At 39.5% G+C, this 22023-nt stretch overlaps 1 protein-coding gene across 1 annotated transcript; it reads left to right on the forward strand.

Moving 5' to 3' along the window:
- Positions 1-8162: 8162 nt before the first annotated feature.
- On the forward strand, positions 8163-12391 carry LOC124123176 (alpha-(1,3)-fucosyltransferase C-like). Its single transcript, XM_048391341.1, has 2 exons — positions 8163-8502; positions 11094-12391. The coding sequence occupies exon 2, from the start codon at positions 11094-11096 to the stop codon at positions 12384-12386; it is 1293 nt and encodes a 430-aa protein (XP_048247298.1). The 5' UTR covers positions 8163-8502; the 3' UTR covers positions 12387-12391.
- Positions 12392-22023: the final 9632 nt, after the last annotated feature.

The following is a 22023-nucleotide window of genomic DNA, read 5'->3' on the forward strand; positions in this document are numbered from 1 at the left end:
TATATCGGATCCTCACATGATTACCACATCATCAGTTGCAGAAATATAACAACTATTTCGCTTCAGCTCTGTTATTACATTTGTGTATGAGTTTAATATGTGATACGTGATATGCCATCGCGTTAAAAATTATTTATGTCATATCGACGTGCATGCACTGTGCCTGTGGGTGCTCGAAATTGTCCGGGCGTATGATGATTATATAGTTCCAGGCGATTATACTGACTCCAAGGCTGTCAGTGCGTTTTTTCCCTTAATGTTGTTAGGCGGGGTAACAACAGATTCCATGATGCAGCCAGGGTATCAAACCACCGATCAACTATTCTTTGGATCGAGGCACTTATCACGACCTACATGTACGGAGGTGGTGCTTATTGAAAAATGATACCTACACTACTGCCTAGATGTTCATTCCCCTTACACGCATGGGCAACGCGTTACGCAACCCGTGTGCACCCCGTTGGTCACTCGTGTGGAACCCGTCCGCCACGCGTGTGATACCCGTGTGCAACGCGTTGAACACGGATGTGCAGCCCGTTCGTCACTCGTGTGCAACGCGTGTCACACTCATTAGAGTGACCAAAGGAGGACCCATATTTAGATGAACCTGGAGGTTGTAACAAGGAGATAACCTTTGGATTTCTTGAGGAAAAATGTAAATACACATTTTATTATATGTACTTGCTGATTTTTTTGGAAAATATGAGAACTGTTGTGGCATCTGCATGATGTCTTGCGATGGTGTTAAGAGAATACATGATCCTGTTATATGTTATTGCTATTCAAATGCTTTTTTGTGATTTGACATTAAACGTCTGTAGTGCGACTTTCAGTGATAATGTTGATGAGGTTTGGTGGAGCATTGTATTTATTGGACCCTAATTACTTTATGATGATTGGGTCTCTTTGTCTCAGCTCCATAGTCGTGACGCTTCGAAAGGGCAGCATTTAATTAATGAGAGTAGGTTATATCATGGAGGATACACTTGAGGGAGGGTGTTCTACTAATTACCGTACATCAGGAAAAGACCTGTAGACGTGAGCGCGGGGTTGTGTTTAAGATGGCGTTGCATAATGGCCGCCAGGAGTGGTAAACATTGAGCTAAAGCAGTGTTGTTTTCACGGGCTTGTTGAATAAATTCCCAGCGCTGCTGTCCATATATCTTCTACTTGATCCTAGATACATCATTCTGGCATTTACAATTTATATTCTTCAACGTACATTAATGGTTTACTAGTCATATATTTTAGAGTATTTGTCAATACTGTTCAATGACTGTTCCCTACACCCATCAATATCATAATTAATGAACATTAGTTTATTGTATGGATTTATATAAAGCTCTCACTAAGTATATGTGTTACATGCATGACAGATGGGATTAAGGGAGAAAGGAAATATTTTCCTGAACGTTTCCAATAACTAGTGGAGGAAATTGGAAATGGCTGAACCTGCAGATCACATAACTCATAGGGTAACATTCTAGAATAAAATAGAATAGCTAGAATGTTTCATATCTACAAAATTGTATATGCGTCAGTGTGGTTTATCAACACATGTGTAATGATTATTCACGCTTGGAGTGCCAGACTGAAATTGAACATTATGATAGCGTCAGCAGGAATAATACAGGTCATAAGACGTGGATCAGAAGATCATACATAAATATGTTTCAGTTACATAGGCAGCAGACTAGATTATTTACAGCAATACAGTTCAAATATTGTGTTCAATAAAAGAAAACGTTGATTTTTAACACTCTTATTTTTGTACTATTTAACAAACTGTGGACTTTGAAGACATGTTCGCTCATTGCAATAACATCAAGGTAAAAATCATATCTTTCTCTGAAATCCACGGGCATAGTTGCTGTCAAACATAAGAACATAATCAGGGCGGCAGGTGTTGACTTGTCGTGTGCCTTAAAGTGAGTTTAAACATGTCTCAAGCGATTGATCCTACAATCAATGGTCATTTACTCCAACATTCTAACTGTCAATCGTCTTAACAGGATCATAACGTTTGTCATCATATCGACGACCTGTCTCTATGTCTTAAGTTGTTAATCGGTAACTGCGGTCCAAATTTATCAACTTATTCATCTATTGTTGCAAACTTGCAATTATTTCGCCGCAATATAACTGAAAAAAATGCTGATGTGACGTGACATATAAACTTACCCACAGACAATGCATTTTCCCAGAGAGTGTAGCACAATTTTATCAAAGTTTTATTTACAATTTGAAAAACTATAATAATATGAATATTAAAATTCATCATCACTTTTGAAGTTTACTAAAATGTCACCAGTTGGAAGATGTCACAGATAAACAAGGATTCCAACTAAGTTTGATCGTCACAGGTCTTTCCCCAGTTTGCCAGCACAATGCAGAGGATTAACAGTTACTGTGAGTGAGCATGGTTTTACGCCGCTTTTAGCAGTTATACAAGTTATACAGAAGTCATGCCTAAACGCTCACAGTCGTTAGTGAGTAAACTCAACTGAGGATTATACAAGTATCCATCACAACCTTTGAATGCTAACATGTGAATAACCTCAGTTCACTGAAATTTACATAATTTAGGCATTTGCAGTGGCCAATTAACAAGTAATCATTGAGATAGTATAGAAATACTGGGCACGCTAAACAACTTGATTGTAAATAGACAAATGCACCTGTGAATGGTCAATGTTTTAAATACCGAGTGAAACAAAAACAAGGTGCCAGCCTACACTGGAAATACTGTATGCTGCATGTCCAGCCTCCATCAACACCTCCAGTGATCTTTTCGCGATTCCGAGCCTTGCGCATAACCATTGTCATGACCTGGAACGTGAAAGGATTACCCACAGAGAAAGAAAGGATTAAAATCCTATCCAAATGGTATAAGTACTCACAACCAATTTCCTCTGAAACTGTCACCTTTGGTATCCCCAACAATACTCACCATGGTCATTGGGCAAATGTAAAAATCACAAACCATAATTGGATTCTGTCTACATGGTCACACCCGGTGATTGTGAAGATCTAAAGTTCTATCAACAGTGAGACAAAATGGCTGTTCATATTCATTTCCAATATCCTCTTAGAATTAGTGATAAATGCCCACACAAAACTTTCTCTTCATAATCCTACAAAATACCAAACAGAAAGTTGGGTGTGTGAAAATGGGACATATTCCTACGTGAAATAATAAGACATAAGCACTGATGACTGTTCTATCATAATTGTACTATCTAAAGCATAAATTTGGCGAACGAAAAACGTTATATTTGAAGTCACCCTGAATGACTCACGTGGGCAAAACTTAAAACGAATATGTTCGCAATCCACAAACAAACACTTCATTAATGACGAGGATTTACCAACCCGCGAAAATCGTGTCAACTCGGATATTCCCCTAGCAATAAACTCGCTTCTAAACTCACTACTGTTCTACTGTTGGGTAGCCACAATGGCTAGACTGGACCCTCATGGAATGGTTCATGCCATAAAAGTCCAGCAACCGAACACTAATTAAGACGGCCGACCTTGTGTTCAGGGGTCTGGTGAACACTGGTCAATGGCCGCTCATTAACTCAAGATTCACATCTCACTGTTTTGATTTATAACTGTAATTGCCAATTAATTCATTGGCATGAACATAAGAAGTGCTCCACAATCATGACGGTAGGGTCTGTCATGGTGGCATGGTTGTCACAAATATCAATAAGCTGTGTGGGGTTCAGAACAGGCTCTCACTCACGGCACGCGGAGTATATCCGAGGTCAATTACTTGAGGTGGAATGCGACGCCAATTCTCTACTTGTGCTTGCAATAAACCATGTCTACATTGTAGTCGAAATGTCGGCTGGGTTAGGAAATGGTGTTTATCAAACAATGGTTAGTGTTATCGTTAACCGACCCCAAAACATTAGCATCACGATCCTTTAAATATGAAATAATGTGAACTGACATGAACTACTTTTTCAACTCTGTACATCGATACAATGTATGGGTTATGTTTTTAATGGAATAACCATGAACAGAAACTTTCACAAACCTATTAATAATTTTTGAAAATCATTGTGCCACTTTATCTTGTCACAAGCATCTACGGGCATCAGAAATAAAGGACACTGTGTGCGACAAGCATAGTTATAAATATAAATAAGCTTCAGTTTTAACACAGTTGTGATGAGATAGCACCTCCGCGTTATCACCCAGAGGTGACCTGCATATCACTGTGAAGAATGTTACCTGTCCAGGTAGGTGCGTTGAGTCTCGTCTCCAGCCTCGCCCCCTTTGCACAGGTAACTCTTCGATATTCAGAGCTGAAATGTCAATGTGTATGTCAATAAACTAACAGGATGTCAAACGTGGTACAATTCTTAATGTTAATGTCCTGCAGAGGCATAATACCCGTGAAACGTAACTTCCGATCATTCCTACTTTCGCTTTGCATCTTGGATAGGCAAGCCACTCATACAGTTACACACTTCAGTGTTGTTATTCTACATACACTCAAGCGCACCGAATTACATTAGAAATGTGATGCTGACCCAGCGTAATTATTGACTTCATATAGACGGGAGCTACGTATTGAAAACAGTAATTGTCTCTCTAAAACAAGTCGGGCTTTGCTCCTATATCAAGTTGATACGAATTGACATACCTGAAATATACTCACTTCGTACACGACTTGATATACCTGAAATATACTCTTTATATATTGTAAAAAGTAGGGTATATTTGACAATAAAAATGATTTCAGAAATAGAAAGAGGCACCGATGGATGACAATGGGTATAGGAAGGTGTAACATGACACTCAGCAGAATATGTTGATAGGGGTGAGGGGGGTAGCATATTGTAACGATGAAAACAATCAAGAAAGGCGACAAAAAATGAACGTTTGAGATGATTTGATCAATAAAATTAGTCATGCCGACAAGATTGGTCAACCATTCCTATATACGGCGTGTTATGGTCTGAATCAATATCCAAATGACACTTTGAGGGAGTCTTCTTGCAACGCCTGGACCAGTTCAACCGCGTAGCGGGTTGCCTTTGACGTCGGCGTATACGTCTCCCGATCATGTCCTAGACGTTCGCTAACCGGGAAAAGGTCAAGACTCATTGCTGCTGATTGCATTCTGGTGATGTTTTGCTGCTGGGGTTAGACAGTTACGATAAGTGCACAGTGAGCGTTATCGACTTTAAAGGAAAGACGTGGAACAGCATGGAGCTCAAAAGGGCACACCTATTGGCTTCTGGTTGTCCCGGTATTACTGTCCTGTGAACCTTCAATGCACAATATGCAGAAGAGTTTTGGCAGTCATAGTGATCCGGCCCCATATCTTTACAGACCCTACCCTCAAAAGGTTATGCTGCCTTACATGGACGTTCATTAAGACGCCTACAGACCTGTCCACGCCTATTCAGAAAGTCCAAAGTGAATCTGGACTAATTACATGAGACCATCGGAGGTTCCCCAAGTTTCTACGATCTAAATACCTTTGGCGTATGGCCAGAATGTGGCGTGCAAAGCTGGTACAACGTGTGGTCGGCAAGTATGGAAATGATTCGTCTGGTCAGAAGCTTGTACTCTGGTGGCCTGGCGCAAGCAAACATTAATTTAATTTAGGCTGTTGGGTTCGATTTCTTAAAACATGTTGTTTTGTTAATCGATCCGGGCGCCCTGTTTGGGGACGATCACTAGCATTGTGTGTCTACAAAACACAAACATATTGGCTACCTCTCCCTGAGCTATTATAGATTTGAAGCATGTCAGTTGCCCTTTGGCGTTCTGTGGGTTAAGATGACACATTCCGAATGTTATCACGAATACTGCATTAAATCAAGTGTGGAGAGTTTATGCATTAAGGTAGATAATAAATATCAACAATACTGATGGTTCAGAGGGCTTTGACATTCTTAGTTTTCAACATTTAAGCAACATTCCTTTGTTGAATGCGTGCATCCTTCACATTTCTGGGGTGAGATGTATTTCTTCAAAAACCTGGTAATTCCCAAGCACGAATACATTGTTGCCTCTAATAACTTAGATCTTGAACCCTGCAATTTGGCATACATTGGGTAAAGACAAAGAGTTTGAATGCATGAATATTCCTGCTACCACCTATCGTAGTAAACAAAATGAAGAAATGCACCCCTGAATGCTAGCATTCAAATAGCGTTGATTTCCGAATTACGGAGTTTCTTGTTGGCCACAAATGCCTCCCTATACCATTATGCCACCGCCTCCAAACGGATGAAATTCCTGGACACATGCTTGGGCTTGCCGTTCATCCTTCCTTCGATCTACCCTGACTCTACCATCGGCATAAAACAGTTTTCATCTACTCTCATCACCGAACATAAGCCGAGCCAAGCCATGTCGATGTCGAAGTTGCACAGTTGTCACTTGGCGTTGTCGATTGATGTGATGCAGCTGTGGTTTGAGAGTTTGAGCGACAGGGCTGTTTGTTGCACAAAACTGTGACATACCAATGACTCTCCCTCATTTCGGCATTATTTTGGTGTTCTTTCACTACAAAAATACCATTAAACTCGATCCATCGGTTTTTATAGTGCTGCACAAACGACACATGTAAATGGCGAACCATGCTTTTTTCATGACTTTCACCCAAATCGAAGTAGACCGGGCTCAGGTTATTTTTTGCGAAACGTTAATGTCATGTTTGCTCAGAATATTTCTTTATTGCTGAAACCCAGCATAGTTTTAATTTGATCTTTGCTGCGAAATAGGTGTAACGTTTCTTTTGTTCTTCAGTTTAGATTCAATATCGATTGACTTTGTGTACGCTGAACTCTTTTGTATGTATCATATATTTTACTCCGAAACATCTGCAGACCTCCCAGGTGATCTAATAGTGAGTCAATGTTTTCTCGTATTTAAATATGTTTCTCTGCTCATCAGCGGTAATGCGGAACTAAAGTGGAATACAATTTCTTCTTTTTATGCAGATCGCTAATGAAAAAATGCAATTCCTATAAAAATGGTCGTGTTGCATATTATCTGTAATTACTGCCCATTGCCATGTTTAATTTCTAGCCATGATATCACTCCCAAATGTATTATTTGATTGTCTATCATGTCATAACCTTCGTGAGGTGGTGACATGTTTAATAACAGTAAATTCCTGTGAAATAGTTATCTTGGCCACTTCTGAACACAGTGTTTTCCTACAAAATAGTAAAAGCTAAATGAAAATTATTTTTTTTCTCTAATTTATGTATGTTAAAGATGTTATGCCACTCATTGGTGGGGATACAAATGTAATAATTCAAGTTTCTAGGATGTTTGTGTTATGCTATTTTTCAAGAGACATATTTCTTTTCATACACAGGAGGAAAATGTCTAGGAGATTACCCTCATGACATTGTACAATGGGCGATGATGTTCACAATATATATCTTGGAGGGTATGTACATTAATAAAATAATATTATTTATTTTGAATATTACTAAGTGTGTCATTAAACATCAAACAATGAATACTCAACATGTCAGAGTTAAAGGGGGTACAATTACATGTGTACTATTCAAGGGATTTCTAAGTCCCAATACCTCACAGCCCTCTGGTAACTGATGCGTGTATTTTTGTTTGTATTCTCAAGTCCCAAAGTCATTTTTTGTAAATATTATTATCACTATAATGATAGATTTTAGTAGTAACAATTATTCAAATCACTCAATTTGATTATTGTGTACATGATGATAAAAGCAACTATTTATTTTAATGTTGGTGGTACCTGTAACTGTATCCAGGCATAGCAGATGTGGGATTTGAGATAGACAAACTAATTATTACTTAAAAAATAAAAGAAACTAATTACATACAGAAATATTCGAGTAGAAATTGTTGAAAAAGATTTCTTTAATGTTCCTTTGATTCACCCACCACCTTATTCTTTTTCTCATTTTTTAAAGGACAAAATACCATATGTAATACTCGGTATTACAAATTCTCCATCAGCAATAACTGGGAAACTCATTGAACCTTTCCTGGTAGCTTATTGTCATATATACGTGGAAGCTTTATAACAGTTTGGCCAGCAAAATGTCCTCATATATATGGAGAGACCATAAATATGTTATGGTCTCTGTTACATATGGAATCTAAATAATATCATTTAATATGATTGAAATATTTACAAAGGCTTCAAAATTACCAACTTAAGACAAATAACATACATTTAATAAACCCATTACTAATAGAGAATTGAACTTGTTATCTCATGACATTATTATTTGCAAGACAAAGCAACAGTAAGAGTAATCCTATCCTCCCTTCACAACTTGATCAAAATGGCTCCCATGTCACGACTATCCACCGATGCTTATGAAAACTGCCCTGCGGATGGTGCTCATTGGGTAGTGACGGCTAGGACTCCAGCTGCAGGGGGTTTCAGCCCTTTTAGCCATCTCTCGTTTGAAGACGCAGACTCACCTCTCAACATTGAGGAGGAGGCGGAGAGTACACAATCACCTTCTGGTAAGAATAACGGAACTGTTTCGGGCGTCTAGAAGCGCACCTCCCTATTATGTGGTGATTGTATGTATATATGCCAGATTTCTTGGCAGCTTTGAAGTGTTATTTGTATATATTTTATTTCAATTGTAATAAAATATTTTCAATGTATGCACTTTTTAAGGTATTCTTAAAGACTTAAAGAGAGAGGAGGGAGTTGGGGGTGGGGTGGGGTGTGGTGGGGAGATATACCAGGTTTAGCTACGTCACAAGTAGAATATGTTGTATGACGTCACACACACATGCTTAGGGAATGATCACGCGATGTTACATACGTGTTCGACGATGCTATGACATCACGCAACACGACCACCGACCCAAAATGGCGATCACCCAAGGCACAATTCCCCCAAACTCAACATGTATCCTTAGGATCCTTGAGAATATAAAGAAAACATTTCTCATTTGACTTTACATTTCATTAGATTGTGTTCAAATGCGAAATAAATTTCTATCTAGAAACATTAATATGTTACAATATTAACGGAATAACATCCCTGTTTATGATTTTACCCGACTAGAGGAAATAGGTAGAGGTTATTAGAACAGATGGTAAATAATACTGATTATCATGGCAAATATATGAGCTTGCCATGAACATATGGCTCATTGTGAGGACAGGCTTCGCACGGATGGGTCGGTTGGAGAACTGCTGGTTTGTTGAGGGCAGTTAACTTCATGGTACGAATTCATTTATTATTTCTCTTTTAACCAGCATCGGTGGTACATGAGCAATAGCATAACATATGATATACAGAATGTGAATCAGTGAATACACGTTCAGTTAATGCGACATCAAATTGTATTCTGCATATATGACTATTTAGTTAACTCTGCATTTACAACTGCCAGGAACCTACCAAGTTGCTTTAAGTATTTACATTTTGGAGTACAATACAGGCGTTTTAGATTCGAAATGTTTGGGCAGTTAGGTATTTATTATCGATATGTGTTATTCTTTGTTTTCTAAAAGCCTCATGACAATGAAATATATAATGAAATTCGTCTGTATTGCCTGCATTTGTGACCATCTCGTCCCATTCCTGGGCAAGCCGAATGTAGATTCGTGTCCCTCTCGAAGGTTTCGACATTGTCGCATGATGCTTGTAGACAAACTTCTATGTATTTGTTAAAGAGAACCATGAGTTTTGAGCAAAGGAAAATAGTTTTGAGAAAAGGAATAGGCGAATTTTTTTTTAATAACGCCATAAATTAGTTGAATTCACTTAAAATGTGTTGAATCATGTGTCATAAAGCTTGTAGACAAACCTCTATGTATTTGTTAAAGAAAAACATGAGTTTTGAGAAAAGGAAAATATTCTCGCCCATGGGCGAAATATTTTAATAACGCCACAAATTATGACACATGATTCAACACATTTTAACTTAATTCAACTAATTTGTGGCGTTATTAAAATATTTCGCCTATGGGAGCCCCAGTGAGAGGGGAGATTCAGACATTGGGACATGCTAAACTTGCTTAATTGAGAACTATAGCATTACAGTAAGGGCTGGGCGGAAGGGGACTGTGAGACAGCGAGCATGTATCACCAGAACTCGCGAACGTAATTATCCCGTCTTCTTTCTGGCTAACCGTTCCAACAAATACAGCTGTATGTACGTCGTTTTCGCATCCGTGTCGCAGCCCGTTTGCGAAACACACATATATTTTGTAGGCTAATGTATGTGGTGATTATTACCAATGATTATGATCAATTAAAAAAGCAAACACAAAGACGATAATATTTTCGCTGTTATCTTGCATGAGAAATGATTTTGATTTTATATATTTTCTTTTCAAAATATTGAATATTTCTATGTAATGCTATTTAATCAACTTAAACATTATTGACTGGCACAACAGCAAACACACTGCCCCAAAAATGTCGACCTTGATGGCGAAGCACTGCCTCATACCATACATATTATTCATAACTTCGAAACAGAAACAGTCGCGATAGAATATATGCAAATTCTCTATTAACTCTGTCCAGAATTAACGTTGTTCAGATTGTAATTGTTTGTTTTTCAACGCCGCACAAAGCAATATTCAAGCTGTATGACGACGGTCTGTACCAGTCTGGACCAGACAATTCATTGATTTACATTATGAGCATCGATCCACGCCTTTGGGATACGATGACATGCATCAACCAAGTCGGCGAGCCTGACCACCCGATCCCATTAGTCGCTTCTTAAGACAAGCATATCCTGACCTACCGGTGGTACCAATCACTAACACCTGTAAAAATATTTCAGCTATATGACAAGCATGAGTTGCTGAAGACCAATACTAACCGGGTCTTCACGGGGAAGGAATGCAAATAGAATAGATAGCATTACTGTAATAACGTCATGTAGTCTTGATGGCCATACCAGCTACATCATTTAAGGATTAACCAGTTCAGAAATAACATGCAATAAATATGTGTACAGTTACCTGCTTCTTTTAAACAGCATCCATATACCACATGCTTAATGAATATTAACTATTAAATACTATATTCAGTGGAACTTTACCATATTTCATTGATACCATTTTCGTACATTTTCAGATGCAAGATCGAAAAGTCTTAATTATCCTAATTGGGGCCTGCGTGGCATGCTTCATGTACCTTTTCGCGTTGCCATCATATACCGGAAGTCGCGGTTTTGTTTCTCCCCTTGATGAAGGAGTGCGTCAATTTTCATCTCTGAAGGCAGACACGTGGGAGGATACCTTGATTGGGAAATTGACATCAGGATCAGACAGGGTTAAGAGTAACCCCTACACAATCTTACAACATGCGTCATCTCAGCTTGTCTTCAATGAAGCCATTACAAAGTACTGGAATCCAATAGGTGGGGTCAATATGGATCTCCCATTCAAATACAAGTCCTTGACAAATTACCCTGTAAATGGAACAAAGCTTATTGTATTTGATAATTGTCCTGACTGGTTGCGCTCATCACTTAAAGGTAAGATGAAGCTATGCAAATACAGCAACTGTTTGTTGTCAGAGAATCGCTCAATGATTGCAGAGGCAGACGCAGTGCTCTTCAATGGCAGATCGATAACCCCGACACCCCCAACCCGCACCCCGGGACAAGTGTGGATAATATTCGCTTGGGAGAGTCCTGCTAACCTTGCACACACAATGACCACAATGCACACACTGAAATGGAGAAGAGTATTTAATTGGACTATGACATACAGAACAGATTCCGACCTCTTCGCGCCCGTGGGGATGTTTTTACCGACTCTGAAACTCCCCTCGTATCATGATCTTCTGAATATCGTGCAACGCAAGACGAAGGCAGTTGCTTGGTTTGTTAGCCATTGTAAAACAGTTTCAAGACGAATGGCATATGTCGAAAGGCTAAAGAAAATCATTGACGTTGACGTATTTGGACGTTGTGGGCCTGAGGAATGTCTAAAATCTAGTCCAGAATGCTTAAACATGCTAAACCATACCTACATGTTTTATTTGTCGTTTGAGAACTCCTTGTGTAAAGACTACATCACGGAGAAGCTGTACAAGACATTCAACGTGCCCTGCGTCCCGATAGTCCGGGGAGGGGCCGACTACAAACACCTAGTACCCAATGGGACGTACATCAATGCAGCTGATTTTTCCAACCCGGAGTCTCTGGGCTGGCATCTCAAGAGTCTTATGTCTAACACGTCTGCTTACATGGACATACTCATGAGGAAGGAACAGTACAGGGTTTTCGGGTCACATCATGGGAAGCAAATGGCATTTTGTGAACTTTGTTATCGACTTAATAACCCAGGTACTCTGTGGGACACACAGACAGATGTAGAGAAATGGAAAGAAGAATGCCATGCACCAAGAGATCTTGGCTAGGTGAAACCAAAAGGATTAATGTTCGAATAATAAATTTACAGATTAATTAAAAAACAGTGATTGTTGTAGGCCTTGAAGAGGCATGAGTATCGCAGGGACGGGGAAACAATTTGTTTTCAATTGAAGCAACAAGAACAAGTGGTTGACGCCACCACAACCAAAATGAGTCCGTGGGTTCGAACCAATGTGCTTTTTGGTTATCATCCTTGGTCAGTGGATGCAATAATCCCGATCATTTTAAAGGGATAAACCTCTTTGTCAATTAACGTGCATAAGTCTCAGAATTAAGAGGGCACACTTTGATATAACTGATCTACTTTTCAAAACGTTGATTCTCTCACATTCACCCTGAAGATTGAGATATCCAGTTTGTGATTATAAACAGATGTTCAACAAACAACATACATCTCAATATCTAACTATACACAAATAAAATAGTTGAAAACCCCCTGTATATATAACAATGACTGGTTGTACGAGCGTTGGCATTTAAACCCCAATAGCAATAAGCTCGGAAAAAACGAATGTTGTTTCATAAAGACACCTCTGACTATAAGTAAACATAAAAAAATTATCCTGTTTTCAAATTTTAATCATTATTCTCACATCAATTCAGAGGCACACATCAATTCCACATCATGATTCATGATGAAAAATGTCATTTTCAGTTCAAGATTACATTCATGACACAAATCATTGATAGCGGGAAACCCACAATGTGCCCGAATAACAGCTTACAGCCTTCGTCTCCTCCCTCGAGTATGTCGTCTGCTCTGTTGAAGAGGCAACTGCAGCCATTCCCCAATGAAAAGCTGCCTCCCATCGGGCCAGAGCATGTACCGGTAGGTCCAGTGCCTGTACTCGACGCCCCAAAATGTCCTAAATATGCTTTTGTGGTTAAGTGCAGGTGTTGCCACATCGGCATTCTGGAGAAAAGACATTACTGCTCCGGAAATGTGGTCGGGTGATATCGATGACGAGTGGGTTGTTGTCGAAATTATGTACAACAAATGATTGCAGGACGTTACGAATGTACCGATCATCATTGAGAGTTCCTTGGATCCACTCTACGCGTCACAGGCAACCTCAAACCATAACGGAACCTCCACCATACGGGGTCGTAGGTTTTACGTTCCTGGGTGTGTAGGCCATATTGTATCCCTCTAAACCCTTAATCGGCCATGTGTGACGTGGGGAAGGAAACTCCTTCCATTGGACCAATGGACTCTTCGTCAAGGCCTCAGATTCCAAGCTCTCCGGGCCAAACACCATATTAAACGAATTTTCCGATGATGATCGGCAAGGAAGGGACGCTTGATGACCCTTCTGGACTTCATACCTGCCGATTTCAGTCGATTCCTCAATGTTCTGGTGGACATCCGTCTATTGAGTAACCATTGGCGTTTCAGAACAGAGGATGTTGCAAATGGTTGACGACGTATAAGCTGAAGCAGGGCTATGACTTCACGCCTTGACGCCATGCGAGGTCTTCCTGGGCGTAGAAGATCCTGTACGGCATTGGTGTGGCCGTGTGATCGTATCAGTCTAATGATTATGGTATAATGATATCCTTATTGACGTCCTATGCTTTAGTTGGTCATGCTTGTCGAATGCACACCAACAATGCGCCATCTTTGCGCCTCTGATAATCTTTTTCGTGCCATATTCACAGACAATGCTTCAACAATGCAAGATGGTGACGTTAAATACCCACAATTGCGGTGTACATATATTGCAATGTTAATTTTAAAATGAATGGGTGGAATGCTGCACGTGCATGTCGTACTGCGATGTGACGTTACAGTTGCCATTGTACTGTCCTATTATTTCGAAGGAACCCCGAATCTCATTAAAATCAGATCTTAGTTCTCGCAATTGCTAAACAAAGATCTGAGGACATCCCATTACGGGTCATTACGGGTTGAAACGAATGACGTAAAGCTCGAGAAAGCTGCTTTCTAATTGGCTGATGTCGACTTCTTGTTAGTCGTTTCAGTGGTCGGTCAAAGTTCGCGAAGGGTCGTTCTGACGTGACCCGTACTGGGATGTCCTCAGATCTTTGTTTAGCGATAGAATTGAGATTGACAGAACCCCATTCTTGACATATTGAACACGAAACCTGCAGTAGTTACGAATGGGGATATTTCAGTATAACTTAGTTCCAGGTGTCCTTTGCTTGTTTCTTTGTGTATATATAGATCTTGGATAATTAATGTTGTCTAATGCAATAGAACTAAGTTGTAGGCCTATACATACACTATTAAGCACGTCCGTTTAAATTACATAACTTTCATTCTGGAAAATGTGCCTACAATATTACAACTTTGAAACAGAAAGTCACATGTACCTAGATGCTCTTAAACAAAGTTATAATAAGCACTACAAACCGAACGAGCTCGAGTACCAGTGGCTAAAGCGAACAACGAGTAAAGTGTGTGAAGCCCATTTCTGGCGTCTCTGGCCTGATATAACTTACTTGAATATGAAAACCAAATCCACTGACTACGAATTGGAAGCATGTGTTGTACGTTACTGTAGCATACTGTAAATACAGCCAGAATTATACTGTTTGCAAGTCCTTCAAAGTGTGAATGACCATGACCAGTGTAAAAGTGAACTAAGAGTGAACTTAAATGAAGTATCCCACATTTTGTCAAGTTTCTCGTGACCTTGACCTTCATTGGTTATCAACAATCTTCTCCAAAAAGAGACAATATACCCAAAGTTTGGTTAAATGTCTGTAGTTATAGTAGGAACACAATTTGGTTTGAAATGTGATAAAAACATGGTATATTAATTCTTACAATACTACAAAACTATGAGAAGCTGACACAGACGAAAAGCACAAGTAAGGTACACCGGTTTCTGAACGAGTTCGTAACCTGGAGATAGAACAGAAACCAACACAACACTACATGTGCATTCCGTTTGATGCAGGCGGCTGGGGGCCCCAAGGAAGAGGAGAAACCGCAACAGTGAGGCCAGATTTCAAATGTACGAACTGACACTTGTAGAGCTTGCCGATGAGACTGCTGATCTGCTATCCGTTTAGAACAAACTTGTATACGCCTTCAAATATATGCCATTCGCCAAAAGCTTTCCTCTGTTATATTGTTCCCCTCTCAGATAACATCGGTCAAGGGGGAACGGGTGGCCCGGTCGTCTCAGGCGCCGCGATTCGCTGTGCAGAGTTGCGTCCCTTGGACACGCCAGAAACCTATGATTGTGGGTTCGAATCCAGGTTCGCCCCGATTATGTTTCTAGGTTTGTCAGCACCATACCCGTGCTCGTGGGTTTCACCGAAGTGGTAAACGTCTGGGAACTGCATCACTTCGGGCTTTCCTCCCACATTAAGCTGACACGCCGTGATATAACAGGAATAATGTTAAAAAGGGCGTTAAACCCAACTCACAAACTCACTAACATCGGTCAAAACGAGTGCAAGGTTCAACAGCATGACCAGAGCGACCTTCTTTTCCCTCGAATTTGGACTAAAGATACGCAAAGGTCGCTCTCCTGACACTTCCCCGGAGTTATGCTGTGTGGAGCGTTAAACAACAAAAACAATAATAAATACTCAAGTTATCATGTGCACAATCTCTTTGATGCCTACTTCAAGTTGTCATCGAATCATATGTCAGGAAAAAATCAGGTCTGCACATGAGGTATATCAGGCAGTGGAAACCCAATTGCAGCAGTGGCAGAGCTCAAATATAAGCAAATAAACAAAAGTTCCTGTGACACCAATATTTTAGTGTATTTTTTAAACAATTAAAGTTTGGTTTTCAGTGTTGAAGTACATGTATTGAATCAAGTCACAAAAACGCAACTGCTACTGAAAAGCATGCATTCCATGCAAAAGTTAACTTTTAGGCAAGGATCATGCATTTCACTACCCAAGAATGGACATAAAAACATGTGCCTTAACGGGATTCCATATGCAATGTTTAGCATCATGCTGACAACATGTACAACCACTCAGAAAAACAACAAAATCACGCAATTATTCAACATTACGAAATGCCACGCCTGTCCGAAAATGAGCGTCTGCAAGCCATTGATATGCTTGAAGCAGGATCGAGTCAACGTGATGTTGCAAGATAATTTTACGTCCACAGACGAATGTCAGAGATCATCCTCGGAGAGGCAGGCCACGCGTAACCAATAATCGACAAGACAACTGGGCTCGAACAACACATCTACGAAATCGATTCCAGCCAGCAACAGTGACTGCAAGAAGCATCCCTGGCCTTCGACGAATATCTTCACAAACCGTACGTCGTCGCCTCGAATTGTCGCCAGGAGACCCGCCAGCCGTCCCATTTTGACAGGAAACCACCGCCAAGCACGTCTACAGTGGTGCAGACAGTGTCTACGCTGGACGGTAATGCAGTGAGAACAAGTCCTATTCACTGCCGGGTCTCGTTTCAGCCACAGCGATTGACGGATTCGAGTTGTACCGACGTCGAGGTGAACGTTACGTCAATCACAGCAAGACAGCAATTACAGCAAGACAGAGGATCCGTTTGATAGTGGTAGAGGGAAATCTCAATGGACAGCACCACCGCGACGAGATTATCGGCGCTGTTGTTCTACCGGTTTATCGTCGTCATGGCCCAGGCATTACCTTTCAACATGACAACACCCGGCCTCATATTGCTCGACTTGTTCAGGACTCTCTTCAACAAAACAACATGAATGTCATCCCCTGGTCGGCTCGCTCCCCTGATCTCTGACCAATCGAGCACATGTGGGATGAGATGAATCGGCGCCTTCGACGTCAGCCACGTGTTCCACAGACACTCCATGAGTGACCATTGAATGACATTGAGACTGGGAACAACTGATTGATTGCGTGGCACACATCAGGTCTTTGTTGCAATGTCGCATATGTTTAGCAATACTGGATGGTTGATGTTAGACTTTCTATCAGTGGGTGGATTTGATTTTGTCTACAGGGATTCTTGATGTTATCTGAAACAAAATCCATTATCGTTCTATTTGTCCCGCGTATGTGAACATTCCATTCCATTGATTTCATTACGTAAGAGCAGGTAAAATCTGTGTAGGGCCAAACTACTTCTTTTTGCTTCTGTTCACTCATTATATTTCCTTTGTTTCACATGGAGTTTAACCATACCATATAAAGAAACCTTTAAGTGTATATGTTTCCTTCTACTCTTTTGTCTCAATTTGGTGTAACACACTTCAACACTTTAAGTTATGTAGTAGCGATAAGACCTGTACAAGGTAAACAAACAATTGCTCTCGTTTATATTTGTATACTGGCATCCCCGGCTGTCATTCTTGTTGTTCAATGACAATGGAACATTGATTGCTTCCTTTTCTCTTTCCCCTTAAGAAAGATATGTTTTGGTTTTATTTATCATTACATTTACCTCAGTTTAGTGTATGACGTTCCATAAATTATGCATGGACAGAAAAAATAATCCTTGCAGTTGGACGAAACTCTATATATAGACATTTATTTTCTAAATGCGGTGATAAGGGATTTCATAAAGGCATGTTAAAGATGTCTAATTTAAATTATGTATTTATACAAAGAGAAATTCACTCTTGTATACTTTGCTGGTACGGGTTGGTGTACTAGTATTTGAAATTAAGGCTTCTTATGAGTCCATCTTATTCTTGGTGTTTCTTTGTTTCTTCAGTTGTTATAAAATTCCACTGTCGTAATATGTACAACATGAAAATAACAAATTCTGGAAGGCATACAAAAGTCAGCATTTCAAAATTGATCATGTATATCTATCCCATTTGTCATCGTAATGGGGTCTTAAAGAGTAAGAATTATGTCTATGAACTGTAGGGGTATTGGCGACAACCTAAAGCCAAAACAAGTCTTTTCCTTTCTCAAAAAGAAAAAAAAACATCCATTTATTGTTTACAAGATTTGCATTTTACGAAACAACAAGAACAATTCATCAAACAACAATGGGGCTATTCAGAATGTTATGTTACCTCATATAAATCAAACGCTCGTGGAACTGCAATTCTTTTTAATAATAACTTTGAATTTAAAGTTTGTAAAGAATATTCAGGTAAGGACTTTAGGAATTACAAGGCCCTATATATTGAAATTGAAAATAAGACATACCTACTCATAAATCTGTATGGCCCAAATGAAGATAACCCCGAATTTTATGAACAGATTGCAGATATTTTAAACGAATCCGAGGCTGAATTTTTAATCATTTGTGGAGATTGGAATTGTACTTTAGATCCTCTAATTGATCAATTTAATTGCAAGAATGTAAATAATTATTACTACTTTATAACTAAAGCGATAGCTTACTCTAACTGTAACTGCTCGTGAAGCTTTGGTCCAGTTGCCATCAACTATTTTTGTAACCATATCAACTCAAATACTGAATTATCTGAGTTCATATGCCCCCATGATGTATGATTCTGTTGTTGTTTTAAGAATCGCTGTATGAACATTAATATGTGTGAAATTCTGTACGACAAAAAAAGTTGGATAATAAAAATAAAAAAATAGACGACTCTATCTATAAACACTAGGTTCTTGACCACCAGGATCCAAAACGAGACCACCTTACATAAGATCATTAGGGTAAACTGTATATCGGATCCTCACATGATTACCACATCATCAGTTGCAGAAATATAACAACTATTTCGCTTCAGCTCTGTTATTACATTTGTGTATGAGTTTAATATGTGATACGTGACATGCCATCGCGTTAAAAATTATTTATGTCATATCGACGTGCATGCACTGTGCCTGTGGGTGCTCGAAATTGTCCCGGCGTATGATGATTATATAGTTCCAGGCGATTATACTGACTCCAAGGCTGTCAGTGCGTTTTTTCCCTTAATGTTGTTAGGCGGGGTAACAACAGATTCCATGATGCAGCCAGGGTATCAAACCACCGATCAACTATTCTTTGGATCGAGGCACTTATCACGACCTACATGTACGGAGGTGGTGCTTATTGAAAAATGATACCTACACTACTGCCTAGATGTTCATTCCCCTTACACGCATGGGCAACGCGTTACGCAACCCGTGTGCACCCCGTTGGTCACTCGTGTGGAACCCGTCCGCCACGCGTGTGATACCCGTGTGCAACGCGTTGAACACGGATGTGCAGCCCGTTCGTCACTCGTGTGCAACGCGTGTCACACTCATTAGAGTGACCAAAGGAGGACCCATATTTAGATGAACCTGGAGGTGGTAACAAGGAGATGACCTTTGGATTTCTTGAGGAAAAATGTAAATACACATTTTATTATATGTACTTGCTGATTTTTTTGGAAAATATGAGAACTGTTGTGGCATCTGCATGATGTCTTGCGATGGTGTTAAGAGAATACATGATCCTGTTATATGTTATTGCTATTCAAATGCTTTTTTGTGATTTGACATTAAACGTCTGTAGTGCGACTTTCAGTGATCATGTTTATGAGGTTTGGTGGAGCATTGTATTTATTGGACCCTAATTACTTTATGATGATTGGGTCTCTTTGTCTCAGCTCCATAGTCGTGACGCTTCGAAAGGGCAGCATTTAATTAATGAGAGTAGGTTATATCATGGAGGATACACTTGAGGGAGGGTGTTCTACTAATTACCGTACATCAGGAAAAGACCTGTAGACGTGAGCGCGGGGTTGTGTTTAAGATGGCGTTGCATAATGGCCGCCAGGAGTGGTAAACATTGAGCTAAAGCAGTGTTGTTTTCACGGGCTTGTTGAATAAATTCCCAGCGCTGCTGTCCATATATCTTCTACTTGATCCTAGATACATCATTGTGGCATTTACAATTTATATTCTTCAACGTACATTAATGGTTTACTAGTCATATATTTTAGAGTATTTGTCAATACTGTTCAATGACTGTTCCCTACACCCATCAATATCATAATTAATGAACATTAGTTTATTGTATGGATTTATATAAAGCTCTCACTAAGTATATGTGTTACATGCATGACAGATGGGATTAAGGGAGAAAGGAAATATTTTCCTGAACGTTTTCAATAACTAGTGGAGGAAATTGGAAATGGCTGAACCTGCAGATCACATAAGTCATAGGGTAACATTCTAGAATAAAATAGAATAGCTAGAATGTTTCATATCTACAAAATTGTATATGCGTCAGTGTGGTTTATCAACACATGTGTAATGATTATTCACGCTTGGAGTGCCAGACTGAAATTGAACATTATGATAGCGTCAGCAGGAATAATACAGGTCATAAGACGTGGATCAGAAGATCATACATAAATATGTTTCAGTTACATAGGCAGCAGACTAGATTATTTACAGCAATACTGTTCAAATATTGTGTTCAATAAAAGAAAACGTTGATTTTTAACACTCTTATTTTTGTACTATTTTACAAACTGTGGACTTTGAAGACATTTTCGCTCATTGCAATAACATCAAGGTAAAAATCATATCTTTCTCTGAAATCCACGGGCATAGTTGCTGTCAAACATAAGAACATAATCAGGGCGGCAGGTGTTGACTTGTCGTGTGCCTTAAAGTGAGTTTAAACATGTCTCAAGCGATTGATCCTACAATCAATGGTCATTTACTCCAACATTCTAACTGTCAATCGTCTTAACAGGATCATAACGTTTGTTATAATATCGACGACCTGTCTCTATGTCTTAAGTTGTTAATCGGTAACTGCGGTCCAAATGTATCAACTTATTCATCTATTGTTGCAAACTTGCAATTATTTCGCCGCAATATAACTGAAAAAAATGCTGATGTGACGTGACATATAAACTTACCCACAGACAATGCATTTTCCCAGAGAGTGTAGCACAATTTTATCAAAGTTTTATTTACAATTTGAAAAACTATAATAATATGAATATTAAAATTCATCATCACTTTTGAAGTTTACTAAAATGTCACCAGTTGGAAGATGTCACAGATAAACAAGGATTCCAACTAAGTTTGATCGTCACAGGTCTTTCCCCAGTTTGCCAGCACAATGCAGAGGATTAACAGTTACTGTGAGTGAGCATGGTTTTACGCCGCTTTTAGCAGTTATACAAGTTATACAGAAGTCATGCCAAAACGCTTACAGTCGTTAGTGAGTAAACTCAACTGAGGATTATACAAGTATCCATCACAACCTTTGAATGCTAACATGTGAATAAACTCAGTTCACTGAAATTTACATAATTTAGGCATTTGCAGTGGCCAATTAACAAGTAATCAGTGAGATAGTATAGAAATACTGGGCACGCTAAACAACTTCATTGTAAATAGACAAATGCACCTGTGAATGGTCAAGGTTTTAAAGACCGAGTGAAACAAAAACAAGGTGCCAGCCTACACTGGAAATACTGTATGCTGCATGTCCAGCCTCCATCAACACCTCCAGTGATCTTTTCGCGATTCCGAGCCTTGCGCATAACCATTGTCATGACCTGGAACGTGAAAGGATTACCCACAGAGAAAGAAAGGATTAAAATCCTATCCAAATGGTATAAGTTCTCACAACCAATTTCCTCTGAAACTGTCACCTTTGGTATCCCCAACAATACTCACCATGGTCATTGGGCAAATGTAAAAATCACAAACCATAATTGGATTCTGTCTACATGGTCACACTCGGTGATTGTGAAGATCTAA

This window comes from Haliotis rufescens, unplaced genomic scaffold (assembly GCF_023055435.1).
Source record: "Haliotis rufescens isolate VD_foot unplaced genomic scaffold, xgHalRufe1.0.p SCAF_9, whole genome shotgun sequence".
NCBI lineage: Eukaryota > Metazoa > Mollusca > Gastropoda > Lepetellida > Haliotidae > Haliotis > Haliotis rufescens.

What these genes read in the sequence shown, in the direction of transcription:
- LOC124123176 (XM_048391341.1), top strand. Translation starts at nt 11,094, where the DNA reads ATGCAAGATCGAAAAGTCTTAATTATCCTAATTGGGGCCTGCGTGGCA.